Here is a 17,313-nt window from a genome sequence, read left to right as displayed (position 1 = left end):
TCTGAGTTGTATCTGACTATGTCCCTTCCTTATGACAGGGCAGAGTCTCTGTGACTTGGTCTTGATGCCTCTCTAGGTTTATCATTTGCTGCTCCGTGCCTTGCTTATTTTGCTCTAGTAAGATACTTTTACGATACATTTGTATACTTCCTTGTACTTTGAAGCAAACTGTAATTTCTGACCAGCATATCCTTGTTCATTTTGCTTGGTTTAGCCTTTAAAATTTAATGTAATTCTCTTCATCTGGAAGAATTCTCTGTTTTCTCTAGCATGGGTCAAAGGTACCATTTCTACGCCTCTATTATGATTGTGGTACTGATCATGTAATAGTAAAGGGTGTTTATTTCTTTGTTCTTGTAGATAGAGATTGTTCCATATAGTGAAAAAAGTTTTCAATGCATAAAATAAAGTAATGGCTCAGTAATTTTTTTGTTTTTGATAATGTGTATCTAAAATTTTAGTTTGTTAATATCATCTATTTATGAATTATTTTCTTTGTAAATAATGACAAAATCCAAGCTAAACTTGAGGACTGTTCTCCACATGGATAGAGATGTGCTCAAGGAGTACAAATAATATAATTTTTATCACAAAGGAGATTAATGTATTGCTGCTGAAAACATTAATGCCAGAATCCAATGGCATTTAGCTTACCTGCTAATTTGAAATATTTGTTACTTCTTCTTCGCCCCTGCCTAAAATTTGTATGCCTACATTTAAGTTTTGTCTTTTGAAAATTGAATGTTAAGAATTTTGGCTTGGCGTGGTGGCTCATGCTTTTAATCTCAGCACTTCTGGAGGCCAAGGTGGGAGGATTGCCTGAGCCCAGGAGTTCAAGACCAGCCTGGGCAACATGGCGAGACCCATCTCTTTAAAAAAAAAAAAAAAATTTATACTTATTTTCTAAATTAGATTTGAAAATATTAGAATTATGACTAAATGTCATAGAGTTTTATTTAACCAAGAAAGAAGTGTAATGTTTGCCCATTTTTCTTTTTTTTCTTTTTATTTATTTTTTTGAGACAGAGTCTCGCTTTGTTGTCCATGCTGGAGTGCGGTGGCATGGTCTTGGCTCAGTGCAACCTGTGTCTCCCAGGTTCAAGTGGTTATCGTGCCTCAGCCTCCCAAGTAGCTGGGATTATAGTCGTGCACCACCATGCCCAGCTAATTTTTGTATTTTTTGTAGAGATGGGGTTTCGCCATGTTGGCCAGGCTGATCTTGAACTCCTGGCCTTAAGTGATCCGCCTGCCTTGGCCTCCCAAAGTACTGGGATTATAGGCTTGAGCCACTGCGCCTAGCCTCAATTTTTCTTAGGAGCCACGTTGAAAAAAATTATGAGAGACCTCTTTTCTCTCCTGATTTCTTACCCATCTTCTGTTTCCGAATTGCAGTTACAGATGTAGAGCTAAAACGACTGAAGGATGCCTTCAAGAGGACCTGTGGACTCTCATATTACATGGGCCAGCACTGCTTCATCCGGGAAGTGCTTGGGGATGGAGTGCCTCCAAAAGTTGCTGAGGTAATGTTTTTGTTCTAAGTTTTCCTTTGAGGTAGTTACCCACCAGCCTAAATTCCTGAGGGGCCTTCTGCTCTTAACAGATTTAATCTTACCTGTAGTTATTTTTCTTCCTGAGTGGGTAAACAAGGTTTTGTTTTGGATGTCGACGTGGCTGTGTTCTTAGAGGTCAAATGGGAGTACTACAGAGCTGTAATTCTGTTTCTTTTGTACTTTTGAGCTTTAATAGCCACTGATTATGATCATGGGAACATTTCCATGATTGGCTTCTTATTCTTACAAAGTTAATCTCTGTGACATAAAAATTTTTATGTTGCAAATATGTTTTATAAATTTTATGTTAAAGAAAACTTTTCCATATAGTAAAACATAGTTAATTCTGTAAAATTAAATGTTGCAAATGAAATACTAACTTATTGGGACTTAATTAAATTTTTATTTAAGTTCTACTAAAATGTTTAGGTAGAAATAAAATGTGCTAAGTTGATATACATATTCTGTTTCTAAAAATAATATGTTGAACCAGGTGCCACCGTGCGTCCCTGTAGTCCCAGCTACTCAGGAGGCTGAAACAGGAGGCTTGCTTAAGCCCAAGAACTCAAGTCCAGTCTGGGCAACATAGTGAGACACTGTCTCTAAAAAAAATAAAATAAAAGTTTACTATTTTGTGGTTATGTACACAGATGTGCATTTTGTCGTTCTAAATGAGAAATAAGAATAAAATGTATTGGCTGGGTATGTTGGCTTCTGCCTGTAATCTCAGCACTTTGGGAGATCGAGGCAGGAGGATCACTTGAGCTCAGGAGTTCCAGACTAGCCTGGGCATAGTGAGACCTTGTCTACTTAAAAACAACAACCAAAAAAAATTAGCAGACATGATGGTGTGTGCCTGTAAGTCCAGGTACTCAGGAGGCTGAAGTAGGAGGACTGCTTGAGTCCAGGAGATTGAGGCTAGAGTGAGCTATGATTGCACCACTGCACTCCAGCCTGGGTGACAGTGAGACCTTGTCTCAAAAGAAAAAAAGAATAAATTTTATAAGATAATAAAAACTATGGCTGGGCACGGTGTCTCACACCTGTAATCCCAGCACTTTGGGAGGCTGAGGCGGGTGAATCACGAGGTCAGGAGTTCGAGACCAGCCTGGCCAACATGGTAAAACACCATCTCTACTAAAAATACAAAAAATTAGCTGGGCTTAGTGTCGGGTGCCTGTAATCCCAGGTAGTCGGGAGGCTGAGGTAGGAGAATTGCTTGAACCCGGGAGGCGGAGGTTGCAGTGAGTTGAGACCGTGCCACTGCCCTCCAGCCCGGGCAACAGAGTGAGACTCTGCCTCAAAAAAAAAAAAAAAAAAAAAAACACGGGAATTTTAGGCTTGGTATATTATATAGAACCATTCTTTGCTATTTTTAATTAACCCTAGTTTCTATTTCTTTTTCTTTTCTTTTTTTTCTTTGAGACAGAGGTTTGCTCTTGTTGCCCAGGCTGGAGTGCAATGGCATGATCTTGGCTCATGGCAAGTTTTGCCTCCCAGATTTAAGCGATTCTCCTGCCTCAGCCTCCCAGGTAGCTGGGATTACAGGCGCCCACCACCACGCCCAGCTAATTTTTTTGTATTTTTAGTAGAGACGAGGTTTCACCATGTTGGCCAGGCTGGTCTTGAACTCCTGACCTCAGGTGACCTACCTGCCTTGGCCTCCCAAAGTGCTAGGATTACAGGCATGAGCCACCATGCCTGGCCTTCTCTAGTTCTTTTAATTGTGATGTTAGAGTGTTGATTTTAGATCTTTCCTGCTTTCTCTTGTGGGCATTTAGTGCTATAAATTTCCCTCTACACACTGCTTTAAATGTGTCCCAGAGATTCTGGTACGTTGTATCTTTGTTCTCATTGGTTTCAAAGAACATGTTTATTTCTGCCTTCCTTTCGTTATTTACCCAGTAGTCATTCAGGAACAGGTTGTTCAATTTCCATGTAGTTGAGTGGTTTTGAGTGAGTTTCTTAATCCTGAGTTCTAATTTGATTGCACTGTGGTCTGAGAGACAGTTTGTTGTGATTTCTATTCTTTTACATTTGCTGAGGAGTGCTTTACTTCCAACTATGTGGTCAGTTTTAGAATAAATGTGATGTGGTGCTGAGAAGAACGTATGTTCTGTTGATTTGGGGTGGAGAGTTCTGTAGATTTCTATTAGGTCTGCTTGGTGCAGAGCTGAGTTCAAGTCCCGGATATCCTTGTTAACCTTTTGTCTCATTGATCTGTCTAATATTGTCAGTGGGGTGTTAAAGTCTCCCATTATTATTGTGTGGGAGTCCAAGTCTCTTTGTAGGTCTGTAAGGACTTGCTTTATGAATCTGGGTGCTCCTGTATTGGGTGCATATATATTTAGGATAGATAGCTCTTCTTGTTGAATTGATCCCTTTACCATTATGTAATGGCCCAAGATGGCCGAATAGGAACAGCTCTGGTCTGCAGCTCCCAGCGTGATCGATGCAGAAGACGAATGATTTCTGCATTTCCAACTGAGGTACCTGGTTCATCTCATTGGGACTGGTTGGACAGTGGATGCAGCCCACGGAGGGCGAGCTAAAGCAGGGCGGGGCGTCGCCTCACCCGGGAAGCGCAAGGGGTCAGGGGATTTCCCTTTCCTAGCCACGGGAATCCATGTCAGACTGTACCTAGAAAAACGGGACACTCCTGCCCAAATACTGCACTTTCCCCAAGGTCTTAGCAACCAGCAGAGAAGGAGATTCTCTCCCGTGCCTGACTCAGCGGGTCCTGTGCCCACGGAGCCTTGCTCACTGCTAGCGCAGCAGTCTGAGATCAAACTATGAGGTGGCAGCCTGGCTGAGGGAGGGGCGTCCACCATTGCTGAGCTTGAGTAGGTAAACAAAGCTGCGGGGAAGCTTGAACTGGGCGGAGCCCACTGCAGCTCAGCAAGGCCTACTGCCTCTAGACTCCACCTCTGTGGGCAGGGCATAGCGGAACAAAACACAGCAGACAACTTCTGCAGACTTAAACGTCCCTGTCTGACAGCTCTGAAGAGAGCAGTGGCTCTCCCGGCATGGCATTTGAGCTCTGAGAACGGACAGACTGTCTCCTCAAGTGGGTCCCTGACCCATGTGTAGCCTAACTGGGAGACACCTCTGAGTAAGGGCCTACAGACACCTCATATAGGCGGGTGCCCCTCTGGGATGAAGCTTCCAGGGGAAGGATTGGGCAGTAATATTTGCTGTTCTGCAGCCTCTACTGGTGATACCCAGGCAAACAAGGTCTTGAGTGGACCTCCAGCAAATTCCAACAGACCTGCAGCTGAGAGACCTGAGTGTTAGAAGGACAATGAACAAACAGAAAGGAATAGCATCATCATCAACAAAAAGGACATCTACACCAAAATCCCATCTGGAGGTCACCAACTGATATCAAAGACCAAAGGTAGATAAAAACCACAAAGATGGGGAGAAACCAGAGCAGAAAAGCTGAAAATTCTAAAAATCAGAGTGCCTCATCTCCTCCAAAGGATCGCAGCTCCTCGCCAGCAACAGAACAAAGCAGGATGGAGAATGACTTGACGAGTTGACAGAAGTAGGCTTCAGAAGGTTGGTAATAACAAACTTCTCCGAGCTAAAGGAAGATGTTTGAACCCATCGCAAGGAAGCTAAAAAACCTTGAAAAAAGGTTAGATGAATGGCTAACTAGAATAAACAGTGTAGAGAAGACCCTAAATGACCTGATGGAGCTGAAAACCATGGCATGAGAACTTCGTGACGCATACACAAGTTTCAATAGCCGATTCGATCAAGTGGAAGAAAGGGTATCAGTGATCGAAGATCAAATCAATGAAATAAAGCAAGAAGACAAGGTTAGAGAAAGAAGAGTAAAAAGAAATGAACAAAGCCTCCAAGAAATATGGGACCATGTGAAAAGACCAAATCTACGTTTGATTGGTGTTCTCTCGGCAAAAGCCCTACAAGCCAGAAGAGAGTGGGGGCCAATATTAAAAATTCTTAAAGAATTTTCAACCCAGAATTTCATATTCAGCCAAACTAAGCTTCATAAATGAAGGAGAAATAAAATCCTTTACAGACAAGCAAATGCTGAGAGATTTTGTCATCACCAGGACTGCCTTACAAGAGCTACTGAAGGAAGCACTAAACATGGAAAGAAACAACTGCTACCAGCCACTGCAAAAAGTGATGGGGAGAATGGAACCAAGCTGGAAAACACTCTTCAGGATATTATCCAGGAGAACTTCCCCAACCTAGCAAGGCAGGCCAACATTCAAATTCAGGAACAGAGAACACCACAAAGATACTCCTCGAGAAGAGCAACCCCAAGACACATAATTTTCAGATTCACTAAGGTTGAAATGAAGGAAAAAAATGTTAAGGGCAGCCAGAGAGAAAGGTCGAGTTACCCATAAAGGGAAGCTCATCAGACTGACAGTGGGTCTTTAGGCAAAAGCCCTACAAGCCAGAAGAGAGTGGGGGCCAATATTCAACATTCTTAAAGAAAAGAATTTTCAACCTAGAATTTCGTATCTTGCCAAACTAAGCTTCATAAGTGAAGGAGAAATAAAATGCTTTACAGACAAGCAAATGGTGAGAGATTTTGTCACCACCAGGCCTGCCTTACAGGAGCTCCTGACGGAAGCGCTAAACATGGAAAGAAACAACCAGTACCAGCCACTACAAAAACATGCCAAATTGTCAAGACCATCGATGCTATGAAGAAACTGCATCAATTAATGGGCAAAATAACCAGCTAACATCATAATGACAGGATCAAATGCACATGTAACAGTATTAACCTTAAATGTAAATGGGCTAAATGCCCCAATTAAAAGGCACAGATTGGCAAATTGGATAAAGAGTCAAGACCCATCAGTGTGCTGTATTCAGGAGACCCATCTCACATGCAAAGACACACATAGGCTCAAAATAAAGGGATGGAGAAAGATCTACCAAGCAAATGGAAAGCCAAAAAAAGCAGGGGTTGCAATCCTAGTCTCTGATAAAACAGACTTTAAACCAACAAAGATCAAAAGAGACAAAGAATTTTGTATTTTTTGTAGAATCATGGTTTTGCCATCTTGCCCAGGCTGGTTTTGAACTCCTGAGCTCAAATGATCCTCCCACCTCGGCCTCCCAAAGTGTTGAGATTACAGATGTGAGCCACTGAGCCTGGCAGGGCTGGTAACTTTGAAGCCTGAATTTAGTTTTAGTGGGTGGATAGACTCATGGAATGGATGATCTATATTCCACAACTGCAGGGAGGTCAAGTTAAATAATGGGATTCATAAACAAGGTAATTAGTTGCAAAGCCAGGGAAGGGTCACTACATATGACCCTTGTGAGTTCTTTTTTAAAATCCTATGGAGAAAAAAAAATCCTATGGAGAGCTTGGACCTTTAAGTCTGAGTAAACAGAGGATCATTATTCTTGGTGAGATTCTGAAATTAATGTTTTGAGATACCATAGCAATATTTTAATATCAATATATCTATAAAGAAAGCTACAGGACTACACAAGCTGCCAGTTGTAGATGGAAAGAACTTCATTCCCTAGCTAATGTTTTGTTTTAATAGTAAAAGTAATAACATACATTTTTTAAGAGCAAGGAAAGGTATTTTTGGGATTTTACTATAAAAGGATCATGTACTTAAAAAGGATGACCACTTTAGAATATATTATGTAAGGAAGCAATGTAAGTTTCTAAATTATTTTCCTGAAAATGGTAGCTTTATATTTTTAGAGCAAAAGAGAGATTTATCTAGGATTAATGGAGCTCCGATTTTTACTTCTGAAGACTTACTGTTATAAATTCTAATGCAGAGAATATTTTAGGTGAGGAATAAGAACTTATGGCAGTTTATACTTTTTTTTTTTTTTTTGAGATGGAGTTTTGCTCTTGTTGCCCAGGGTGGAGTGCAATGGCATGATCTCAGCTCACTGCAAACTCCAGGTTCAAGCAATTCTCCCGCCTCAGCCTCCCAAGTAGCTGGGATTGCAGGTGCCCACCACCATGGCTGGCTAATTTTTGTATTTTTAGTAGAGATGGGGTTTTACCATGTTGGCCAGGCTGGTTTCAAACTCCTGACCTCAGGTGATCCACCTGTCTCGGCCTCCTAGAGTGCTGGGATTACAGGTGTAAGCCACCATGCCTGGCCATTTATACCTTTTAGCACTTATGTGTATATCTCATTAGATATACTGTTTTGAGGATATATTAGTGTACTTAATATTTTTATGTTCTTCTAGGCTGGGCGCGGTGGCTCATGCCTGCAATCCCAGCACTTTGGGAGGCTGAGGCAGGCAGATCAGCTGAGGTCAGGAGTTTGAGACCAGCCTGGCCAACATGGTGAAACCCCCATCTGTACTAAAAATGCAAAAATTAGCTGGGCGTGGTGGCGGGCGCCTGTAATCCCAGCTACTTGGGAGGCTGAGGTAGGAGAATTTCTTGAACCCAGGAGACAGAGGTTGCAATCAGCCAAGATCACGCTACTGCACTCCAGCCTGGGCAACAGAGCAAGACTCCGTCTCAAAAAAAAAAAAAAAAAGAAAAATATTTTATGTACTTCTAATCTTGCTTATAATCATAACCATGTATTACTTGAATAAAATAATGAACAGAATTTGAGGGGATTGAGAAAACAAGGTAAATGGAAAATAAATGAAAAATGTATTCTACTTGAGATTAGTCTTTTTCTGAACCAAGGCCACTATGTTTTTTTTTGAGACGGGTCTCACTCTGCCACCAAGGCTAGAGTGCAGTGGTGCAATTTCGGCTCACTGCATCCTCGACCTCCTGAACTCAAGCAATCCTCTCACCTCAGCCTCTCAAGTAGCTGGGAATACAGGTGCGTGTCACCACGCCCAGCTAATTTTTGTGTTTTTTGTAGGGATGGGGTTTCACCATGTTGTTGCCCAGGTGATCTTGAACTCCAGAGCTCAAGTGATCACCCTGCCTCAACTTCCCAAATTGCTGGGATTACAGGTGTGCGCTACCATGCCTGGCCTCACCAACTCTGAATTGTCTAGTGTTTTTATTTTCTTTAGGGTGCCACCTCCTCAGAACATCTACTCCCCTCAAACAAATTTAATAACAAAAAATTTCTATGTAGTTTTTTTTTTTTTTTTTTAGATAGAGTCTTGCTCTGTCACCCAGGCTGGAGTGCAGTGGCACAATCTTGGCTCACTGCTACCTCCAGTTCCCAGGTTCAAGAGATGCTCCTGCCTCTGCCTCCCAAGTAGCTGGGAGTATAGGCATGTGCCACCATGCCCGGCTAACTTTTTATATTTTTTGTAGAGATGCAGTTTCACCATGTCGCCCAGGCTAGGCTTGATCTTTTTGGGCTCAAGCTATCTGCCTGTCCTAGCCTCCCAGGGGACTGGATTACAAGGCATGAGCCACGATGCCTTGCCTGCGTCCAACAATTTTAGCCAACATTGTTTTTCTCCTATCCTAAACTCTCTTTCAAGCATGAAAGCCTGAATCTGTAGTATGTAGCACAACATTTTATTAGATAATGGCCCATTCACTAATTGTTCATGTATGTCTTGTCTAATCTTATTCATGTAAATCTTGAGACGGTCTCACTTCAGTCTCCCAGGCTGGAGTGCAGTGGCGCAATCATAGCTCATTGTAGCCTCGACCTCCCAGGCTCAAGCGATTTTTCCCACCTCAGCCTCCCAAGTAGGTGGGACATAGGCACGTGCCACCATGCGCAGTTAATCAGTTTATTTAGTTTTTGTGGAGACAGGGTCTCACCATATTGCCTAGGCTGGTCACAAACTCCTTGGGCTCAAGCAGTCCTCCCGCATCAGCCTCCCAAAGAGCTGAGATTACAGGCGTGAGCTACTATGCCCAGCCAAAATTGTTATTCTTGATGGGCAGACTTTATGACTTAAAAAAAATATATGCCTCAGAGTGCTGTGCATATTGTATATACTTAGCAAATATTTGATTTATTAATACTTTCTTTTTAGTAGTTGTATTATTCTGCAAAATCCTATTAAAAGAACGACCAAAGCAATAACCAAGAGATGAGGAGACCTGAAGTTAGTCAGCTTTGCTAACTTTGCAAGCTTTGAACACTTAACCTTTTTCTAGATTAGAGGAAACTGTGTATATTAATCAAAAGCCATATTAGATTCCGGAGTGTTTTTAGACATAGTGATCAACATGTGAAAACAAACAGCTGATTAGCAGGATATTTCCTTATTAGTGTTGGTGAATTTATGCTGAAGTAGTCTCGTTGCATTTAGATGTCCTCTGACTGGGGGCCTGCGTATTTACCAGATAGTCTAGGTTTAGGGAGAGTATCACAGAATAGTGATTTGTATTTGGTTTCTTTGATGTTAGTTGATCTATATTATTGATTAAATCCCTTTATGTTGGACTTACCAGCATTAAGGGCTAACAACTTTCTTGACAACTCTAGTCATTGATAGCTCTTGATACTGTTGGTCACTAACTGTTGTAATAGTAAAATGACTAACTTGTTTATATTAACTAGAGAAAAGCAGCTAACATTTTTGTTACAGTAAATCTTGATCTTGACACATAGCTGACAGAACAAGCAGCAGGATACTGGTTTGAAATCTTTCCCTGTAACTAGAATCTGTGGAATATTCACTAGTACATTATGCTGATTGCCTCTCTTTTTGTTCATAGTGTAACATTCATACTAGTTCTTAAATTTCATTGTCTTAATACATTTCTTTTTGTAAGACAGGACAAAAAAGATTTCAAGGCTTCTGTAAGATGACAGTACAACAGAGTATATCACTCTCTTCTTGTAAACATATATGAACTTTAAAAAATATGTGCATTATTATCTTGATGGTCCTTAGTTGTCAAGTTTTAAGCTAGGGCAAATTTAAACAGCTTCATAAGCTATTGAAAAACAGAGTTTACAATAGAAGATCTAACATATAGTTAAGCATAATGGGACTGGTGAACTCCTTGTAGAAAACTTTAAATCAAGAACATTACATAGATTATGGATGTTCTAAGTGGTATGCCAGATGTTAAAGAAGTAATTCGTATTAAAAAACACTCTTACAGAAAATACCTTATGTATAATTACTTATTTCAAATTCTTGGTGTATTAACTGAACTACTGACATGACTAGTGTAGTAGACGATAAAAACAGTTGGAATCCTATCCAAGTGAGTCTTTATGAGAAACTTCTATCCTTAATAGTTATTATAAGGGAAAATAAGGTTAAGTTTGTAACTGGCAGTGTTACAGACTGCCAAAATTTAGCTGATAAAACTTATCAGAATTTGGTTATACATGTTGTAAAATTCAATGCAACAACAAGATCTTTGTAACCTTCAACAAAAGCACATGACCCATTGCCCACTTCTGGAAAAATAATTGCTAAGGAATAAGGCTAAGGGCGAGGGAGGGCTATAGACAGGGTTTTTCTCTCAGGGAACAAAACCTGGACTTGTAACTGGGTTGACCAATGAACGTACTCTCTTGCCCTGGCAGTTTACCTTCATGACTACCGTATGTTTTCCACTTTTCCCTTTTCTGAATGGAAATTTCTATTGTAGATATATTTTTTCTACTTCATTCCATATTATTCATAATACAAGTAAAAGAAGAGGTACAACTTGCGTTTTAGTTTATAGGTCACCAGACCACAATGAATCGCCTTTAGAGTTAGTGGAAAGAATTGAAAATCACATAGAGACCTTGGACCTGAATGTAGGAGCTGGATAGGACTTTCTGGAAGTCTTTGTTAGGAATGGAGATGTTTTATGCATAGAAGAAAGATTTTATGTGTAGGAATAAGTGGGTGTTTGGATGAAGAAAGACTGACACATACTTAATATTTGCAAAGACTCAGGCAAGGATACAAATGGAGGGCCGGGTGTGGTGGCTCACACCTGTAATCCCACCACTTTTCAGAATCTCAAAGATTGCTTGAGCCCAGGAGTTTTAAGACCAGCCCTGACAACATAGTGACACCTCCTCTCTACAAAAAATAAAAAAAATTAGCTGGGTGTCTTGCACGCCTGTAGTCTCAGCCACTTGGGAACCTAAGATGGGAGGATCACTTGAGGCTGGGAGATTGAGGCTGCAGTGATCATGCCACTGCACTCCAGCCTGGGCAATAGAGACCCTGTCTCTTAAAAAATACCAAGAAACATCAGCAACTATTAAATAAAAAAATGTGGCTGGGCGCGGTGGCTCACGCCTGTAATCCCAGCACTTTGAGAGGCTGAGGCAGGTGGATCATGAGGTCAGGAGTTCGAGACCAGCTTGGCCAACATGGTGAAACTCCATCTCTGTATGTGTATTGAGCTGCTAAAGCTAGATACAGTTGACCCTTGAACAATATGGATTTGAATAGTGCAGATCTACTTATACACAGATTTTTTTCTTTTCTTTTTTTTTTTTTTTTTTTGAGACGGAGTCTCACCCTGTTGCCCAGGCTGGAGTGCAGTGGCACGATCTCGGCTCACTGCAAGCTCCGCCTCCTGGGTTCAGGCCATTCTCCTGCCTCAGCCTCCCGAGTAGCTGGGACTACAGGCGCCTGCAACGACGCCCGGCTAATTTTTTGTATTTTTAGTAGAGACGGGGTTTCACTTATACACAGATTTTTTTTCAATGAATATATTGGAAAAATTTTTGGAGATTTGCACCAATTTGAAAAAGCCACAGATGAGCCTCATGGCTTAGAAACATCAAAAAATTGAGAGAGATATGTTGTGAATGCATAAAATACAAGTAGATACTAGTTTATTTTATCAGGTACTACCATAAAATATATACATCTATTATTAAAAGTTAAAATTTATCAAAACTTATGCATGCAAACACAGATCATACATGGCCTCATTTGCAGTCAAGAAAAATGCAAACAGAAAATGTAGTATTAAACCATAACTGCATAAAATTAACTGTAATATATATTATAATACTATAGTAATTGCATAGCCACCTCTTGTTGCTTTTACAGTAAACTCAAGTACTGTAAGTATTCGAGGTGCTAATCATCTCCATGTGAGCACTTCATCTTTCCAGTAAATGGCATATCACAGTAAAAGTGATCTCTTGTGTTTCTCATGTATTTTTTATTGTGTTTAGTGCAGTACCCTAAACCTTGAATAACACCATGTGACCCATATCAAGTGCCACTTGTGATCCTGGAAGTGTTCCCAAGAAGCAGAGAAAATCATGACATTATAGGAAAATTTGAATTGTTTGATATGTAAAGTAGATTGAGGTTTGCAGCTGTGGTTGCCTGCCACTTCAGACAGGTGATTCTTGCTGTAAACAGATGACATAAACTTACGATAAATACAGTACAGTACTGAAAATGTATTTTCTCTTCTTTATGATTTTCTTTCCTTTTACTTCCCTCTCCTCTTCTTCCCCCCCATCTCTTTTCTTTCCCTCCCTCCCTCCTTCCCTTCTCTCCCTGCCTTTCTTTCTTCCTTCTTTCTTACCTTTGTTTATTTTTTGTTTTTGAGACAGAGTCTCGCTCTGTCACCCAGGCTGGAGTGCAGTGGCACAATCTCGGCTCACTGTAACCTCCACCTCCTGGGTTCAAGTGACTCTTCTGCCTTAGTGTCCCAAGTAGCTGGGACTACAGGCACATGCCACCATGCCCGGCTAAGTTTTGTATTTGTAGTAGAGATGGGGGTTTCACCATGTTGGCCAGGCTGGTCTCAAACTCCTGACCTCAAGTGATCTGCCTGCCTTGCCTCCCAAAGTGCTGGGATTACAGGCATGAGCCATCATGCCCTGCCTTTATGATTTTCTTAATAACATTTTCCTTCTCTGCTTACTTTATTGTAAGAATACGCTGTGGAAGGCATATAATATGTGTTATCAACTGTTTATATTTTTGGTAAGGCTTTTGATTGTCAGGCTATTAGTAAAGCTTTTCTGGAGTCCAAAGTTATACTCAGATTTTCAACCTTGCGGGGAGTTGTGCCCCAGCTTCTGTGTTGTTCAAGGGTCAACTGTAATTGAAGTCTTTAATTTGTTTTTATTTTTCCTTAAAGATTATGATACCAGTAATTTTTTTTCATTGAGCAGTCTTTCTTTGACATTCTCCCTTCCAAAATAGAAATATCTTGAAAATGTAAGTTCTGTGTACTATACATAGAGTAAGATGTTTTCACAATGAGGATTTTCTTTTTACTTCTTTGTAAAATTTTATTAGATGATTCAGTGATAAAAAGGAAGCCCTATTGATATATGCAACAACATGAATGAATCTCAGAAGCATTATGCTGAATAAATTAAGCCAGGCAAAAATAGCATGCATGTTTAAGATTCCATTCATATAAAATTCCAGGAAATGCAAACTAATCTATTGTGAAAGGAAGCTTGCCTGGAGACTGGGTGCTGATATTGGTGCAGGAGAAAAGGGAAAGGATAGATTATATAGGGGCAGAGTAAACTTTTTTTTTTTAAGACAGAGTTTCTCTCTTGTTGCCCAGGCTGTAGTGCAATGGCACGATCTTGGCTCACTGCAATCTCCGCCTCCTGGGTTCAAGTGATTCTCCTGCCTCAGCTTCCTGAGTAGCTGAGATTACAGGCACCCACCACCACGCCCAGCTAATTTTTTTATTTTTAGTAGAGTCGTGGTTTCACTATGTTGGCCAGGCTGGTCTCAAACTCCCGACCTCAGGTGATCCACCCGCCTCAGCCTCCCAAAGTCCTGGGATTACAGGCTTGAGCCACCGCGCATGGCCCAGAGTAAACTTTTGAGGCGATAGAAATGTTTGGTTTTTGTTTTCTTCATTGTGTTTAGTGATTGGTATACACGCATAATAAAACCAATCAATTGTACACTTTTTTTTTTCTTCTTTGAGACAGCATCTCGCTCTGTCACCCAGGCTGGAGTGGCGTGATCTCTGCTCACCTCAACCTTCACCTCCCAGGTTCAAGTGAGTCTCGTGCCTCAGCCTCCCGAGTATCTGGGACTACAGGCATGCACCACCGTGCCGAGCTAATTTTTTGTATTTTATTTTATTTTTGTTTTGTAGAGATGGGGTTTTGCTATGTTGCCAAAACTGATCTTAAACTCCTGAGCTCAAGCAATTCTCCCACCTTGGCCTCCCAAAGTGCTAGAATTACAGGTGTGAGCCACTGTGCCTGACCCCAACTGTATACTTTAAATGTGTGCAGATTTTTTAATATTAAAGTTTATTTTATTTATTTTTTTGAGATGGGGTCTTACTCTGGTGGCCAGGCTGGAGTACAGTGGCATGATCACAGCTCACTGCAGCGTTGACCTCCCCAGGCTCAAGCGATCCTCCAGCCTCAGCCCCCTGAGAAGCTGGGACTACAAGTGCACGCCACTATGCCTGGCTAACTTGTATTTTTTGTAGAGATAGGGTTTTGCCGTGTTCCCCAGGCTGGTCTTGAACTCCTGGGCTCAAGCAGTCCACCTGCCTTGGCCTCCCAAAGTGCTGGGATTACAGATGTGAGTCACCACACCCAGCCTAAGTATATGCAGTTTTATTGTACTTCAGTTTCACAAAAGTTAGTAAAACATTAAATTAAATATACTTTTTGGATTTTTCAGGAAGAATACTTAACGCTATTTAGGAAAGTGAGCCTGGAATATAAAAGTTGACTATTGGACAGAACTATCATTTCCTTTTCTATCTTTGTTAGGGTATTTGTATTTTGGTTCTAACTTTATTATTTACTTAATGATCTTTTCCTAGTCACTTAAGTTCTGAGACAAAAGAACCTCCAAAACTTTGATCAGAATTGTAGGAATTTAGGTATATGACTAGCTTGACTGAAATTAGAAAAGTTACAAGTACAGTTAAATTGTGATGTTCTACCATTGACTTGGAAACTTGCCTGGAATGGAGGGGAGAAGGGTGAGGGCTGGGTTAGGCTGGGAAAGTTGGGATAGTGAAAAGAAGAAATGCCCAGTGATAAATTTGGAACTCTGTCTTTTCCTTATGATATGAAGTTATATTTGGGTTTAACTAAGCTTTTAGAAAATCTCCAGCCTGGCCAACACAGCAAGACCCCATCTCTACAAACAATACAAATATTAGCCAGGTGTGATGATATGTGTCTGTAGTCCCAGCTACTCGGGAAGCTGAGGCTGGAGGATTGATTGAGCCTAGAGGATTGATTGAGCCTGGGAGGTTGAGGCTGCAGTGAACCATGATTGCACCACTGCACTCCAACCTGGGTGACAGACTGAGACCCTGTCTTTAAAAAAAGAGAGAGAGAGAGAAAGGAGGGAGGGAGGGGGAGAGAGAGACAGAGAGGGAGAGAGAAAGAGAGAAAGAAAAAGGAAAGGAAAAGAAAAGAAAGAAGGAAGAAAGAAAAGAAAAGAAAGAAATCTAAGTTAAAGCAAGGAGACTCCAGAATGAGATTACTGAGAATAGAAGATCCAGGATAATTCACTTCCATGAAAAGTTTGGGTAATAAAGTAGAATAAGGACAGACAGGAGGAGCCACTTGTGAGGACAAGGAGGCCAATTTTAAGATCATGGATGAAAAGTGTAGAACAGCAAAGAAAAAAGCTACTCAGGAAGTCTCAATAGGCAAAATTCAGAGCTACTAATTTTAAAGAGAGCAATTTTGACTTGAAACCTAGTAATTGAACCAGAAGCTTTAATAGGCATTTTTGGGCACCAGCGGACCTGAGGAGAATTCAGTTTCTTCCTTGGATTGGGAATAGATCAGCTATTGAGTAGGGACAAATATTGCTTTAAAGGAAGCTAGTGAGTGGAAAGGGAGTTACAACCCAGAACTTTAAAGAAATTATTTGGCCAGGCGCGGTGGCTCACGCTTGTAATCCCAGCACTTTGGGAGGCCGAGGCGGGCGGATCACGAGGTCGGGAGATCGAGACCACGGTGAAACCCCGTCTCTACTAAAAATACAAAAAATTAGCCGGGCTTGGTGGCGGGTGCCTGTAGTCCCAGCTACTCGGAGAGGCTGAGGGAGGGGTTGCAGTGGGCGATTGGCCATGATCCAGCCTGGGATACGGGATCCGTCTAAAGAAATTATTTAATTATTTTAAACCAGTGCGAAGCTAATTGCAAGGGCATATGAATAACTTACCTCATTGATCTCTAGTAATACTGCTTATTCTCTGAGTATCTCTTGTAGTTGTGTATTTAAATAGACCTAAATAGACAAGGTATCTTCAGAGGCAAGAAAAGGAGACTGAGTCTCAGGACTTGGTATTCTATGTGTTGGCAGCATGAAGTTGCCGAAGGCAGAGTGGTAATCTGGTTTGTGGAATCAGTCCTAGAACTAGTTATTGGTCTGACAGTCTGTCAGATATAAGTAGGTAATATTCTGAGGTATTCTAGATACTTTGTGTAGAAAAGGTTCCTTTGCTTTTATGAGTTGAGGAAGGGAAAAAAGTAATAAGGAGTGTTCTATTCTCTAAATTTAAGAAGAGGCTGGGCATGGTGGCTCATACCTGTATCCCAGCACTTCGGGAGGCTGAGGTGGGAGGAATACTTGAGGCCAAGAGTTCAAGGCCAGCCTGGGCAACATAGTGAGACCTCATCTCAAAAAAATAAATAAATAAAAACAAATTATAATGATAATAAATTTAAGCAGAGTATTAGTAACTTTCTGATTCTCATGTTCTATAAACATGGTGTGGGCTCATGCCTAGCATATAATAGTCAACAATTCTGTGGGATATATTATCTGACACAGTCCTATCCCAAGACCCCTCTGGAACTCTTAGGATAATTCTTACATGAAAAACACACACACACACACACACACACACACACACACATTGTCAGGCAAAAACAATAAAATACAGCAACTA

The 17,313-nt window shown here is 41.0% G+C and overlaps 1 protein-coding gene across 3 annotated transcripts in view; it reads left to right on the top strand.

The window, feature by feature from the left end:
* The window catches only part of USP32 (ubiquitin specific peptidase 32), a 236,296-nt gene that overhangs the window by 75,099 nt on the left and 143,884 nt on the right, over positions 1–17,313 (top strand). For all 3 annotated transcript variants that reach the window (XM_058445883.1, XM_058445884.1, XM_032162872.2), the window contains one exon: positions 1,393–1,520. In XM_058445883.1, the coding sequence (XP_058301866.1) occupies positions 1,393–1,520 (128 nt within the window). The remainder of the gene's footprint in view (positions 1–1,392; positions 1,521–17,313) is intronic.

The sequence above is a fragment of the Hylobates moloch genome, unplaced genomic scaffold (genome assembly GCF_009828535.3).
Source record: "Hylobates moloch isolate HMO894 unplaced genomic scaffold, HMol_V3 SCAFFOLD_10, whole genome shotgun sequence".
In the NCBI taxonomy this organism is placed as follows: domain Eukaryota; kingdom Metazoa; phylum Chordata; class Mammalia; order Primates; family Hylobatidae; genus Hylobates; species Hylobates moloch.
The sequence above is the reverse complement of the archived record's forward strand: the minus strand, read 5'-3'. Positions and strand labels throughout refer to the sequence as shown.